Below are 15,209 nucleotides of genomic sequence, written 5' to 3' on the forward strand. Positions count from 1 at the left end.
AAGGATTTGGGGGGAGGTAAAAGGGGTGGGGGAATGGCCTTGCTAATCAGGGACAGTATCACAGCTGCAGAAAGGGAGGTCAACGAGGAGGGTTTGTCCACAGAGTCAGTATGGATGGAAGTCAGAAACAGGAAAGGAACTGTCACATTACTGGGAGTTTTCTACAGAGCCTCCAATAGCAACAGAGACACAGAGAAACAGATTGGGAGGCAGAGTTTGGAAAGGTGCAGAAGTAACCAGGGTTGTTGTCATGGGTGACTTTAACATCCCTAGTATTGATTGGAATCTCCTTAGTTCAAATAGTTTGCATGGAGCAGTTTTTGTCAGGTATGTCCAGGAAGGGTTCCTGACTCAATGTATAGACAGACCGATGAGAGAGGAGGCCATACTGGATTTGGTGTTTGGTAACAAATTATGCCAAGTGTTAGATCTCTCAGTGGGAGAGCTTTTCAGTGATAAAAATCACAACTCCCTGACCTTTACTATACTCATGGAGAGGGATAAGAGCAGATAATATGGGAAAGTAATTGGGGGAGGGGGAATTACAATGCCATTAGGCAAGAACTGTGGAAGACAGAGGGTGGTAGTAGATGGAAAGTATTCACCCTGGAGCTCGGTGACCAGTCGTGTTCTGCAAGGATCTGTTCTGGGACCTCTGCTCTGTGGTTTTTATAAATGACTTGGTTGAGGAAGTGGAAGTGTGGGTTAGTAAGTTTGCCGATGACATGAGGTTTTGTAGAGTTTTGGATAGTGTGGAGGGCTGTTGGAGGTTGCAGCCGAATATTGACAGAATGTAGAATTGGGCTGATAAGTGGAAAATGGAGTTCAACTTGGAAAAATGTGAAGTCATTAATTTTAGAAGGTCAAATTTGAATGCAGAATACAGGGTTAAAGGCAGGATTCTTGGCAGTGTGGAGGAACAGAGGGATCTTGGGGTCCATGTCCATAGATCCCTCAAAGTTGCCACCCAAGTTGATATGATTGTTAAGAAGACGAATGGCATGTTGGCTTTCATTAGCAGGGGGCTTGAGTTTAAGAGCTGTGAGGTTATGCTGCAGCTCTATAGAGCCCTGCTTAGACCACAATTGGAATATTGTGTTTAGTTCTGGTCGCCTCAATATAGGAAGGATGTGGAAGCTTTAGAGAGGATGCAGAGGAGATTTATCAGGATCTTGTCTGGAATGGAGGGCTATGATAAAAGGTTTAGGGAGCTAGGGCGTTTCTCATTGGAGCGAAGAAGGATGAGAAGTGACTTGATAGAGGTGTAAAAGATGATGGGAGGGATAGATAGAGTGAATAGATTAGATTAGATTAGATTAGATTACTTACAGTGTGGAAACAGGCCCTTCGACCCAACAAGTCCACACCGACCCGCCGAAGCGTAACCCACCCAGACCCATTCTCCTACATTTACCCCTTCACCTAACACTACGGGCAATTTAACATGGCCAATTCACCTAACCTGCACATTTTTGGTTTGTGGGAGGAAACCGGAGCACCCGGAGGAAACCCACGCAGACACGGGGAGAACGTGCAAACTCCACACAGTCAGTCGCCTGAGGCGGGAAGTGAACCCGGGTCTCTGGCGCTGTGAGGAAGCAGTGCTAAACACTGTGCCACCGTGCCGCCCTAAATAGCTAGAGACTTTTTCCCAGGGTGGAAATGGCTATCACGAGGTGGCATAATTTTAAGGTTATTGGAGGAAGGTTTAGGGGAGATGTCAGAGGTAGTGTCTAGCCTCTTGCATTTGGTGATGTTTAGATCTATCATGGTCTCTTGGATGTTTCTCACATCAATATCCTGCTCCTCATCTGCATCATTGCTGTGGATCCTCCACTTCCTCTTCATCCAAGAGATTGTCCGCGCCAGTTCTGGCAGGCACAGCTTGCCCCAGTGATACGTCAAGTCAGCAGTCCAGGCAGCAAAACCTCAAAGTAAGGAGGCCTGTTGTCTCTCGCACTGTGGCCAACTGAGAAGCATTGTAACTCTGTACTGTGTCAGTGTGAGACTTTTGTAAAGGTCTCATCAGCCTTGTTTGGTGGGGATGTTGTTTCTCTCCCAGCAGCCATCGTTATTTAGCCTGAGGACCTTGGAATGAGGCACAAACCTTGAGTTTGCTAGCATGCATGCAGAATGACATTGCCCAGATCTCCAAGACCTGGCACTACTGGTCACACAATCACAACTGCACATTGATGGAGCAGAAGCCTTTATTTTTGATGAACTTGGCAGGTTGGTGATAGGGTGCTTTCAAAGCAAAATCTATAGAGCCCTGCATATGGGGGAAGCCAGCAATGTTTGATAATCGCATTGCCCAGGATAACTGACTGCTCGTCACAGAGGGAAGATATAAACTGGTGTAACATGGAGAAATGGCATCAGTGACATCCCAGGCCCATCTCCGAGCCAAGGATTGGAAGACCAGTGTTGGAGACCCCATGTGAGCTCAAGTTCTGCAGATGACATGGCTCAGTGACAATGAAAGAGTCATTTGACTGCACTAAGGACTAATGTCCTCTGACTTTCAGACATAGCCATTTATTAGATTAGATTAGATTCCCTACAATGATGGAAACAGGCCCTTCGGCCCAACCAGTCCACACCAACCCTCCGAAGAGTAACCCACCTAGACCCATTTCCCCTCTGACTAAAGCACCTAGCACTATGAGCAATTTAGCATGGCCAATTCACCTGACTTGCACATCTTTGACTGTGGGAGGAAACCGGAGCACCTGGAGAAAACCCACGCAGACATGGGGAGAATGTGCAAACTCCACACAGACAGTCACCCGAGGCTGGAATTGAACCTGGGACCCTGGTGCTGTGAGGCAGCAGTGCCGCTCAAAGTTGGAGCATGTGCAGTATGTTTCTGCATAAGCTGCTGGCATATGCTGTATTGAGGTAGCATTGGCCTGTGCAGCAATATATCTACCTCCTTGATAGTTGCATGCTCTGAGCAGTGACATAGTGCATGCCTTTCTCTCTGCAAGGAATACCAATGCAGTCCAAAGAGACTGACAGCCTGTAAGTTGGAACACCAGAACCGACACACTAAAAATCAATGAAAGTCAGAGAACCTGATAATCTCTGAGTCCGTGCAAAATGAGCGAGAATGAAGAAAGTAAATGAAGAGTCAAAAGATGCATCTTGTATGGATATATGAGGTGCATGTGTGTCCCTATAATTTGGCAGAAGTAAGTGCAAGTCATAGTTTCCTGAGCTGCAAAATAAAGTCCTGGGGGGCTAAACTGGCTGAAAGTTGGTCTGAATACAGCTATGACGATGTGGTGAGACTGCTGGTTTGGTGATGCCCATTGGCATGGACAAAGAGTGAAAGAAGATGGTGTCCAGGGAAATGGTGGTGAACATCGAGTTGTCATAAATCCTGAAGAAGCATTAAACATCTGCCGCCAGGTAACCGCTCTGACTGTTATGTCAGAAACTGATGCCACCTAGTTTATTGAGGAAGGAGGGGAGAATTGAGAACTGAATAGAAATGAGGGTAGATTACTGAAATGAAGTAAGATAGTCCCTGTTCATTAGTGAAATTTAGAAATGAGTGTTTCATCCTTGAAGGGAAAAATTGGTAATTATTCTTTTTGATGTTAAGAATCTTATTTTTCCATTCTCAATGTATTGTTCCAACTTTCTCATTATTTCCTCGTGCCACTCAAGGTACCCAATAAGTCCATTGGTGTAGAATTCTGTGTGCTGCAGTTTTGATGCAACTTTTTTTGTTTTTGCTCACAGGATGTGAGTGATGCTAACTAGTCCAGCATTTATTACCTGCTCCTAATCAAGGGTCTATCTCATTGCAGTAGGTTTTGACTCGTGTGTGTGTGTGTGTGTGGTAGGACAGTAGAGGACTGCAAATTTCCTCCTCCGAAGAACATTAGTATACTATATGGGTTTTTACAACAATCGACACTGGTTACATTGTTTTTTAGTCCAGCTTTTGCTTAATACCAGATTTTTCTTATTGAATTCAAATTTAGCTGTCTCTGATAGCTGGATTTAAACCCATGTCCCTAGAACATTAACCTGGTGTTCTGGATTACAAGTCGGCTGAGATTACCATATAAATGAGGAAGGCCAATCAGTTCGTAAACTTGAAATGATTCTCCATTCCCTCCATTGCTATGTCTAGTTGTTCCTTGCATTTTTGCAAGGGTCACATCACTCTGCCTGGTCTTCGCTTCCCAAGATTCACCTTCAATCTCTGATTCCCAATGCAAACAGTTGTACCCGAGTCAGAGGGTTAGGGGTAAAATTGGAGCAGTGTCTGACCCAACATGATTCTCATCCACTTCCCATTACACGCCACTCTTCTCTGCTGGGGAAACCTGGCACCATTCAGGAACAGACCTTGGAAACTACCAAAAAGGGAAATAAATGTAGTATTTTAGTGTATTATTGGGGCTTAGGAGTAGTAAGGGTGCTCCTTCATGCTATAAGGAAACGTCAGGTCTCCACTACTCTATATTTCTCTGCTTCTCTAATGATCTGCTACTAAGTTTCTGTTTAGCTCCCCACATTCAAACCCCACCCCCATCCCTGGCAATGCTTATGCCTCAAGAGCCCTAGTTCTGTTGAGGAATCATTCTTTTTTGATCCTCACATCATTCAACCTGAGTTGGTGAAATCAGATTGCAGTGAGGTCCATTGATTAGCTCTCTGTTGTTATAGCTCTGCAGATGCATCACTGCCCAGGTTGCATACGTGCTCCAGGCTGGGGCTCTAGACTTGATCACTTCCTCATTAAGAATAATTTCTTTATTGCAGAATTAAAATTTCCTTTTACGAGTTTGAACATAGAGTCATAGAGATGTACAGCATGCAAACAGATCCTTTGGTCTATGTTCTGTTTCCATGGTTTAACTTGCATTAGCAGAGCCTAGATTAAACCTACCCACATTATTTGCCATTGTGTACATTCCTGTAGGTCTAGCTGTAAATGCAAAATCATCTAAGTTACACATTATTGAACCCATTGTAAAGCTGCTGTCTTAACATTTGAGTAATGTAATAGCAAATGGGAAAAAAATTGTATCAGTGCACAACGTATGTTAATGTCTGATAGTATGATTTCAAATGGGCTTTGGCTTCAAACCTTAAAGTACCAGTCAACCCATGTACAATCTCATTGTCGTGGACGTGATGAGAATAAATTCCAGAATTGGTTAAACTAACGATGACTGAACCATTTTTGTCACAAGTGGTCTCACAATTGTAATGGTAAGCCTGAGCTTTGCATTTCTACCTTATGCATTAGGTGGAGCATCCCCAGAGATCTAAAAAGGCTGTCTGGCACAAACTGCTGTCAAAACAACGTAAACGGGCAGTTGTGGCCTGCTTCCGGATGGCACCGCTCTATAATTTACCACGGTAGGAACTAACTGTTTTCTCACTATAGTTAATAAACCTGTAACAAGCATTTATATCTTCCCACGCATGGATCAGCTTATCCTTATCACAGCATCAGAGGAAAAGTCCTATTCGCGTCTTTCCTGTCACACCCCATCAAAGTACATGGAAATTTCCAGAAAGATTACCTCTCAGTTGCTGAAACTCGAGAGAAAACAGGCCCAACTTCTTCAATGTCTCCTCATTAATCTGATGAACCTCCATTGCACTCCCACTATGGCAATATGTACGCCTTTAGATAAGATGACCAAAACTGTATTAAATATCTAGGTGTGGGCTCACCAAAGTTTTATGCAACTGCAGAAGACATGTTTACTCCTGTACTTAGTGTGACAATACTATGGCTCTAAGAGGTGCATTTTGTCCTGGTTTCTTTTCTGAAGAAAGTTTGAGGCAGAGGTGTCGAGCAGTCTAGCTCATTGCTAATAGAGTAAACAACTTGTGAGGCCTTGAGGCTTTTTAAAAAAAAAGTTGGAACAATTATAGCAGCATGAATGGATGGGGCCAAGCTCCCACAGAACCAGAATTTTTAGTTTTAGCTGTCAGCAGTTGCTGGGGTCCTGACACTGGATGTGGAAACTTTTATTCCTCTCTCTGTTCCAGCTAAAAGCGAGGGTTCTCTTCCCGCTGCTAGCATTGTATATGAGATAATCAACTTTGTTGAATTTGCCTTTGCCAAACGTGTGTTTACGGGATGCTACTGTATTGGAATAGTTAATTAGTAATAGTTAATATATCTATTATTTTGTTAAGCATTTCAATAGAGTTACAGTTAAACTAATTACTTTATTTGTGTTTAGTCTGTATTTTAACTGTAGTGTAAAAATAAAGTGTGTTTTGTTTAGCATCAAGTAGTTTGACCAATCAAGTTGGATCTGGAATGCAATACCTTGCACTTAACTTTAAATAAGAATGGTTAGGGTCTCAGCTCTCTTCTTAATACATTTTGAGCAGGTTCGGCCTGGTCCATAACATTAGATACCATACATTTGCCTTCTTTACTGCCTACTGCACTTCCTTGCTTACTTTCAATGACTGGGATACAAGGATACCCAAAACTCGTAGAACCTATTAACTTTATTCTTTACTTTTTATTATTTACTACTTTTTATTTACTATCTTTAACTCTAGACACACCACATCTGTTGACTCTCGTTTATCTCTGCAACAAGCAGCATCCTCAAAAGTTCCAACACGTTTGTCAAACATGATTTCCCTTCATAAAGCCATGTTGACTCTGTTCAATCATATTGTTATTTTCTAAGTATCCAGTTATCACACCCGTTATAATAGATTGCATCATTTTCCTAATGACTGACATCAAATGAATAGGTCTGTATTTCTTGCTTTCTCTCTGCCTGTCATGTTAAATAATTTGCTACTCTGCAGGAACTTTTTCAGAATCTTTAAAATTTTGAAATATAATCCATTATCCCTGTAGCCACCACCTCCAATACTCTTGGACATAGCTCATCTGGTCTAGGGAATTTATCAATGCTAAATATAATTCATTTTTGAAAATGACCCCAAACTAATACTAATTTATTTCAGGAGACAGGATTTGGAGAATGGTGCATTTGCCAAGTGGGATCTTTTATATGATGTAACTGGGAAAAGTGCTGAGTATGGTACTGGAGAGGTCTACTCTGAAGGTGACAAAGACATAGTTAAAGGAGGAATATGGTTTTAAAAGTGAAGGTATTCATTCTTCTAATAGGACTGCTTACATCTGGCAAGATGCATCATATAGACAGGTTGAGCCACTCAACAAAGAGTACACACTCGGTATCAGGTGGTAACATTTATAGTGCACATGGAGTGTCTCTGCCTTTCTACATGCTGCTCGAGTACATCACCCAAGTTGCTTTGACATTGCTGTGCAAGTTTTGGGGGAATGTTGCTCTCCCGACTGTCAGGTACACTTTACTCATATTTACTTGGCTGGCATTGTACCCTGGTCACAAGTGCAGCTTATAAAGCCAGATGAAAGCAAAAACTGACAGTGGAACGTGTTGTTTATTTTTTCTAAATGAAATTGATGGCAGGCCATCGTGTGAACTTTTATGGAACACCTGGCAGATCCTGGAATCTTCAGAGGCTGCACGACAAACCATTATATTTCACTGCAGATAAACTTGATATTGCTGTCACCAGCAGCACCATTAGGCAAATTGGATATTGGCATTATCTTCATGTAGCAACAGGATTAGGTCATTTAGCTGCTCAAGCATATCCCACTATTCAGTGAGATCATGGTTGACCTCTAGCTTAACTCTGTCTACCTACCTTAATTGGTTCGGTAACCCTTAGTACCCTTACCCAACAAACTCTCAGTTCTTAGATTTTCTGTTGACCTCAACAACATTTTGAGAAGATAGTGCTAGATTTTCACTTTCCTTTTCTATGATATTACCCATTAACAACTGAGCTCTTCCACATTAAGCTGACCTTCAGCCTTTATCTCCAGCCTTTTTAGCTGACTTACCTATTTAAGTGCCAATTTTTGAAGTTCAAACTCTCTCTCTTTTTCTTTTTCTTCTGCTAAAGCCATTCATTCTTTTTCTTTCTCTTCTGCTTTCAACTGTAACTCAAAGTGTTTCATTTCTGCTGCCCTTTCCTTATCTCTTGCCTCTAACTCTATTTTAAGGTTCTGGTCCTATGTTCATGACTTGCCTAACAGAGGAAATAGTTTCTCTTATCCACCTCATCAATTACTTTAAAATGTCACAAAGCTGGTCCTTTTTTCTAAAAGCTGTTCCTTTTCTCAAGGATACTGTGCCCTTGGTTTTTCTCAGAGGGGTCTAAAACAGTCCGGGTTCTGATTCAACTGGTTTAGTACAGAGATGAAAGGGTTTACTGAGAGGCTTTTTTTGTTTATACGTAAACAGATGAGACTTTAGGCCACAGCTTTCATATTTTAGAAGTAAACTGTATAATGAAAGGGGAGTGGTCAGTCCTGGAAGCTGAATTCTTGTTGTTAGTTCAGTTCAGCAGTGGGTTGTGTGGAAACAGGCTGCTAGACTCTCTCTCCTTCTGCCCTTCTAACATCAACCTGTAAGCCTCTGTTTCATTTTTACTGTGTTTAAGAGGTTTGTTTATCGGGACTGTTGCACTTTTTCGGAACAGCATAATTAAGTCTAGTTTGAATAGACTGAGTTCTGTGGGTATTCTATATTCTGTTCTTTGTGTTTCATTCTGTAACTTTGTGAATAAATTTTTGTCTGTTTTAAAACCTGGTAGTCAACCTAGCTAACTTACTCTGGGTAATTTTCATTGTACACTTACCAAAATGAATAGCAAAGTTACAGTCTGGGCTGCCTGCTTAGAAATGTTTTGAGTAGTCTGGCCTAGTCCATAACAAATGATATTAAACATTTCTATGAGATCAACCACTAATCTCCTATACTAAGGGAGTATAAAAGCCTAGTCAATACATCATTTAAAACTTCTATCATTCTGTTACAAACTTTCTTCAGCCAATATGTCCTTTCTGAGATATAACACCGAGAAATGAATGCGGTTCATGATATTAATTTTAAACTAAAGAGAGCAACAGCAGACTACCCCTCCTAGATGTCACATTGGAACGAACCATCAATGGAGAACTGCAGACCAGCGTCTATAGGAAAGCAACACACAGACCACATACTCTACTACAGGAGCAATCATCCCAACGTCTACAAACGGAGCTGCATCAGGACATTATTTAAACGGGCCACAACACACTGCAGCACCCAGGACCTACAAGCAGCAGAAGAAAAATGCTGACACAGCATATTCAAGAACAACAGGTACCCGATAAACACAGTCCACTGATTTTTAAACAATAAACCCAAATAAGCAGACACAACACACCAAGAGACTCTAGCCACACTATCATACATCAAAGAGATCTCAGAGATGACTAATAGAGTACTCTGACCTCTTGGCATCATTGTAGCCCACAGACCTACCAACACACTGAAACAGCTACTGAGGAACCTAAAGGGCCCTGTAACAATAACCAGAAAAACAAATGTCATTTTCAAAATATCCTGCAAGGACTGCAACAAACACTACATCGGATAGGCGGGAGGAAACTAGCCACCAGGATAGACGAGCATCAACTAGCCACCAAAAGACAAGACCAGCTGTCACTAGTATCCTTACACACAGACGAAGAAGGACACCACTTTGTCTGGGACAATACATCCATCCTAGGACAGGCTAATCAGAGACATGCACAGGAATAGAGGCCTGGCATTCAAACTGGAACTCCTCCAATAAACATATCGATTTGGATCCCATTTACCAAACTCTGAGAAAAAGAACCGGAAATGATATCACCCACCTTAACAGACCAAGACACATGAATCGAAAGCAGGACAGAACACCAACGCTTCACCGCAGGCTCAATGATGGCGTTACCTAGTCTGTTGACAAAACATCTCAGGACAAACCTACCAGCATGCAAGCTTACAACTGGAATCTCAACCTGAGCTACTAATCTTCTCAAAAATCGCATTAATTTTAAATGCTGCTGAATATTATTTCTCAAGGGTTTTTGTTATTGTGACATATTTTATAAGAAGAAAAAAACTGTTATTTTGAAAATTGTTATAAAGATAGGAACCTATGTTTATTAACAGAGATTCAGATGAGAGATTAGAAGCCAATTCAAGTTGGTATAGACATCCTTATACTTTTTGTTATTAAAATGCCCTAATCAGATTGAAGTAGATGAAAAAAATCTAAGTTGAGATTGGAAATGATCCGATATTGCCATAACAAATGGCAATGACTGATAGGACAATGTTATAACCTGGGCTTCAGCTTGCAACATAATCAGTTTAACATTATGCAGAGACTGATATAGCCCTAATGTAACAAGCAAAACAAATAATGTGCCATAATTGTCATTGTTGTATGTCCCTTCAGGCACCGAGCTGTCAATCTCTTCCTTCAAGGCTATGAAAAATCCTGGATTGAAACTGAGGAACATTATTTCGAAGATAAGCTAATAGAGGATATAGCTGTGAGTTATATGTTGTTATTGACCTTTGTGCAGTTTAATTTCTGAGGATACTAATAGGGTATTGGAAATGTAAAACAGTGTTCTTAATTTCATACCTTTGCTTCTACCGTTCCAGGATAGCTAATCCATCATCACTTAAGAGTCTGTTACATACGCCATCTTTCATTGCTCTGTTTGAAGTGGACAATGAATGCAATGATTTATTCATGATTGATTTCTTTGTACTTTCTTTCAGCAAAGAAGGTGATCCATTTAAAAGAAAAGAGTGCCTTTGTTAAGATAGTGGAAAGAGGAATATCAGTGTTAGTTATTTCTAAGCAAAGGAGAAAATGTAATTCTCGTTAAATTGCATTGATTAGACAAGGTTAAAGTTGTCAATTTTCATGATGTGGAAGTGCCGGTGTTGGACTGGGGTGGACAAAGTTACAAATCACAGAACACCAGGCTATAGTTTTGATTTATTTGCAAGTACAAGCTTTCAGGTGGCTACCTGACAAAAGAGAAGCACTCCAAAACCTTATACTTTCAAATACACCTGTTGGACTATAACCTGATGTTGTGTGATTTGTAACTTTGTTAGTTTTCCACATTCGGTATGTTACATGGGTGCACCAGCATTCATTGAAAAACCACATGCCTTTCACACTTTCCATTCTGAAATCTGACATATAAACATAGCAACAAGTTTCACTTTTGTGGTGTCATACAATATAAAGAAGTATATCAGGTACCTCATCACTTGGAATAATAAAATGACTTCACATGATATCGACAAATGGCTGATTTGATAGGACATTCTGAGTGTGGTACTGAAGGCTTATGCTCCAAACCAGCCTGGTCCCAAGCCAGATGTTCCCATGCACCCAAAATGCTGGTGTCTATCCAACAGAAGTGGTTCAATGTGATAGCTCTCCTTCAACTAAGACCATGAGAAATAGGAACAGGAGTAGACCTGCTCCACTATTCAGGATCATGGCCGATCTGATATTCCTCAAGCATAGTTTCCTGCCCTTTCCCCTTAACCCTTGATTCCCCACTGGTCAAGAATCTCTCTGACTCAGCCTTAAATATACAGAAGCATTCCGTCCTGTAATTTAATTTCTTAATTCCTTAAGGATAACTCAGTATGGCCATTAAATACTATCAGGTCAATTCAGTCCCAAGAATAATAAATAATAGACACTATTACAGGAAAAGGAAGCTGAAGTAGTGGTGATGTATTGATTAAAGCCACATGAAGAGCAAATGTTGGAAATTTGAATTAAAAAGTTCAAAATATATAAAATAACGAGCACATTGCAGAGGGAACACATTGTCAAGGGTTTGACTTTGTTTTCATGTTTGAATCGCAGCAGTCTGTTCACTTCATATATGTTGATTAATCTACTATTTGTTCTTAGTCTTGTTGTTAATGCCTGTTTGAGACCTGGAAAACAAACTGTATAAGTCAAAAGAAAATAGACTATAGTCCAGCAAGGCTAATTTGTTCGTTTGCAGTTATATGAGGTGGTACATTCAGAACAAATAACTGATTGTATTATGCAACTTATTTCACTGAAAATTGTATTGTAAATATTAAGCCTTTTATTAGACAACCTGTACCATTTGTGATGGTATTTAGTTTCATAATGTTTCTAATGAAATTTCAGTTTAGATATAACTTTATCTGTATTCCTTTAGAAACCAGGGGAGGAAAAACCAGTGGAAGAAGAGGAGGGAACCAAGCGCCTTGACCCTCTTCACCAACTCATTCTTCTTTTCAGTCGGACAGCCTTAACTGAAAAATGGTAGGATTCAGTTAATATAACTTGCTTTTCTTTGTCTTTGCTTTTCACAAGAGAAGACCAAAAAGCTAAATATTATGAGAGAATAAAGTACACAGATGGCCTGAAGTTCATGAAGTTGTGGTTCTTCATTTCATTGACATCTAAACTTTACAAATGTGATTCTTTATTCCACTGATACAATGTCTTTACAAACATAAATGTAAATTAAGGTTAACTTCAGAAAATGGTGTATTTAGTTCACATTTGGTTGCAAAAACTAGAAACCTCATTGCAAGTTGAACTCACAATTTGTAATGGGTTGAATTTTTCTGTGTAAGAATTAGCCAAAACTTCATCTTTGGTAATCAACTCCACTCTAACTGACCTTTTAGCTGTAGCACATTGGAAATTCCTTGGCACCACTCCCACACAGGTATCTTTGTGTATAAGTAACAATTTCACCATACTTCTGTCAAAGTTACAACATGGGTAAAGAATAATTTATAGGACACTATGGTTTTATGTGATCTTTTGTTCTGGAGAGAGATTATACTGGCAAAGCAGTAGTTACTGAGAGCAATAAGAATCACTACAATGCGTCTTCTGATGTAAAATGAAAATGCTGGAGAAACTCAACAAGTCTGGTAGCATTTGTGGAGAGAGAAACAGAGCTAATGTTTTGAATGCAATATGACCCTTTGGAAGTGAAGAGATGTGGATAAATGGTGTGTTCTGCATTGCTGACAAATGTGGGCAGGAACAAGTGGAATGGAGGATTAAATCAGGGACAGATTAAAGAGTGAAGGAATTTAGAGATTAAAGGTATGGCAGGACAAAAGGCTAAGGGAGTGGTAATGGTTGCAGAGAGGAGACAAAGCGCTAATCCAGTGTGTGTGTTAACAGTAGAGTGAAGGTCAGCTTTGGGAGAAAGCTAACTTAAGGTCAACTCTCTGTTGTCATATGATGGCAGGCTGGGAAAGGAGGACAGCTTCCCTTCACTGAATGATTTGAATTTTTGCATTAACATGACTTTTATGGTCATTTTTGTCCTGCTCATTCACAAGTGATCTGATTGTTGAGTTCTTCCCCACAAGGTGAAATTTTAATTCAACATCTTTAGTTTGAATTTTTGTTAATATCTGTACAATGGTTGATAGTCTGATTGCCGGCATGGAATTTCTATGGAGCTTCTCCTGATAACTCACACTGACTTCAGTAGGAAACCTGCGAAATGGCATATAAAAAAGCCATTTCTGTTGATTGTTGATTCTGTCGATGGTGTGCCAAGGTTATGGAGGAAGATCAGGAGAACTCCTTGGGAATTGTAGTCCGTGTCATTTAAACCAAACTACAACCACTAAAAATTATTATATCTTATTACTTAGAGCATTCTCTTATGATTTTCTCAGTAATCTCGAAGAAGATTTCCTCTACATGGCTTATGCTGACATTATGGCAAAGGTAATGATTGAATTACATTTATTAAGTTAATTTAGTGTAAATTATTTATATGACTGTGTGCTCTGCCTGAAGGCAGATCGTTGGCTTATTGTCTGCCGATGCTGCCTCCTGTGCTGTTTTTCTTAGCAGTTTTGATTAGCAATGGTTTGCCATTGCCTTCCTCTCCTCGAAACAGACTCAGGTGACAAAAGTAACTCCCAATTCTATCTTCGCCACAAGTAGAGTCAAAACTGGGCTGTTGATGTTAGTCTGAACCACACACTAACATTCAAACTGACTGGGCTGAATGGTCCCAATTCATATAATTGATTGCATTCATTTCCTCTCTTTAAAGTAAAATAGTTTGTGTTGGATAGTTCTTTCAAAGCTATGAAGGGTGAACAGTGGCTTTATTGTTGCTTTATTTTCTCATACCGAATGAAACTTTACAGTCATTCACAATCTGTGATCTTGCTCTCAGCAAGGCGACAGAATGTACCTGGTGGGGGAAGGTTGCTGAATGGGTGCAGGTTTCAATAGGCCAGCAGATCGGGTGATGACCCAGTGGATAAATACTCGGTGAGCTACAGCCATTGGACCCAGTAATGAACTTGGTTTTGTTAACAGCCTAATGATGAGCATTTCAAATGCAGTACCGGCAGGGGCAAGGTGGGCAGGCATGGAGATGCTGGAATTATTCACAGAACACTGCTGGTGGCAGGAAAACTGTTTGTGATTAATCTGACAGTAGGAAATTAACAAAACAGACAAGCCACCAATTAGCGATGGGGAGTTCATGCTTAATGCCCCTTGCATGTAATTTAAATGCAATTTGACATGATTTAATCTTATCTCCCCAATTTAGTAAAAATCCCAGCTTTCAGTAACCTGCCCAGTGCAAACTGGTCACTCATCAGTGGCTTTTGTGATTTACGGCGAGAGTCAATTGTATTTTCAGGAGACCGACTCAGTGTGCACTCAAGTGACCTTGGTGATAATTTCTCTTTGTAAAACTCTACTGAACTGACACTCTGAAGCCAGGGCAGAAATACTGGACCCAAAAATCTAAAGGGACAACACTCAACTGAGATGCTATCCCTCTAATTTGCTTCATAGATTTGAGCCCCTAAGGAGAAAACTACCAGAATGCTGCTGGCAAAAGGAAGTGAGGTGTAAGAGTATGGGCATCAGCCACTCTGTCCATGTTTATCCTCAAGTATTGGATGCACTACCTCCATCTCAGACCTCATTTGAACCTCTGTGATGGTGAAGGAATCTTCTTGCTGGACTTTGGAATGTCTTTTCATGCTGGAGGCAACAGAAATTCAGAGCCTGGAGATTTAAAGTAGAGTTAATAGAACATAGAACATAGAAGAATACAGCGCAGTACAGGCCCTTTGGCCCTCGATGTTGCGCCGATCCAAGCCCACCTAACCTATACTAACCCACTATCCTCCATATACCTATCCAATGCCCGCTTAAATGCCCATAAAGAGGGAGAGTCCACCACTGCAACTGGCAGGGCATTCCATGAACTTACGACTCACTGAGTGAAGAACCTACCC

At 40.6% G+C, this 15,209-nt stretch overlaps 1 protein-coding gene across 1 annotated transcript in view; it reads left to right on the forward strand.

Annotated features, from left to right (window-relative positions):
* ryr2a (ryanodine receptor 2a (cardiac)) overlaps positions 1 to 15,209 on the forward strand; it is a 749,067-nt gene that overhangs the window by 628,822 nt on the left and 105,036 nt on the right. Inside the window, exons 73-76 of the mRNA XM_043695572.1 lie at positions 5,273 to 5,385; positions 10,342 to 10,438; positions 12,119 to 12,225; positions 13,614 to 13,665. Of these exons, the coding sequence (XP_043551507.1) occupies positions 5,273 to 5,385; positions 10,342 to 10,438; positions 12,119 to 12,225; positions 13,614 to 13,665 (369 nt within the window). The remainder of the gene's footprint in view (positions 1 to 5,272; positions 5,386 to 10,341; positions 10,439 to 12,118; positions 12,226 to 13,613; positions 13,666 to 15,209) is intronic.

Source organism: Chiloscyllium plagiosum, chromosome 9 (assembly GCF_004010195.1).
Source record: "Chiloscyllium plagiosum isolate BGI_BamShark_2017 chromosome 9, ASM401019v2, whole genome shotgun sequence".
NCBI lineage: Eukaryota > Metazoa > Chordata > Chondrichthyes > Orectolobiformes > Hemiscylliidae > Chiloscyllium > Chiloscyllium plagiosum.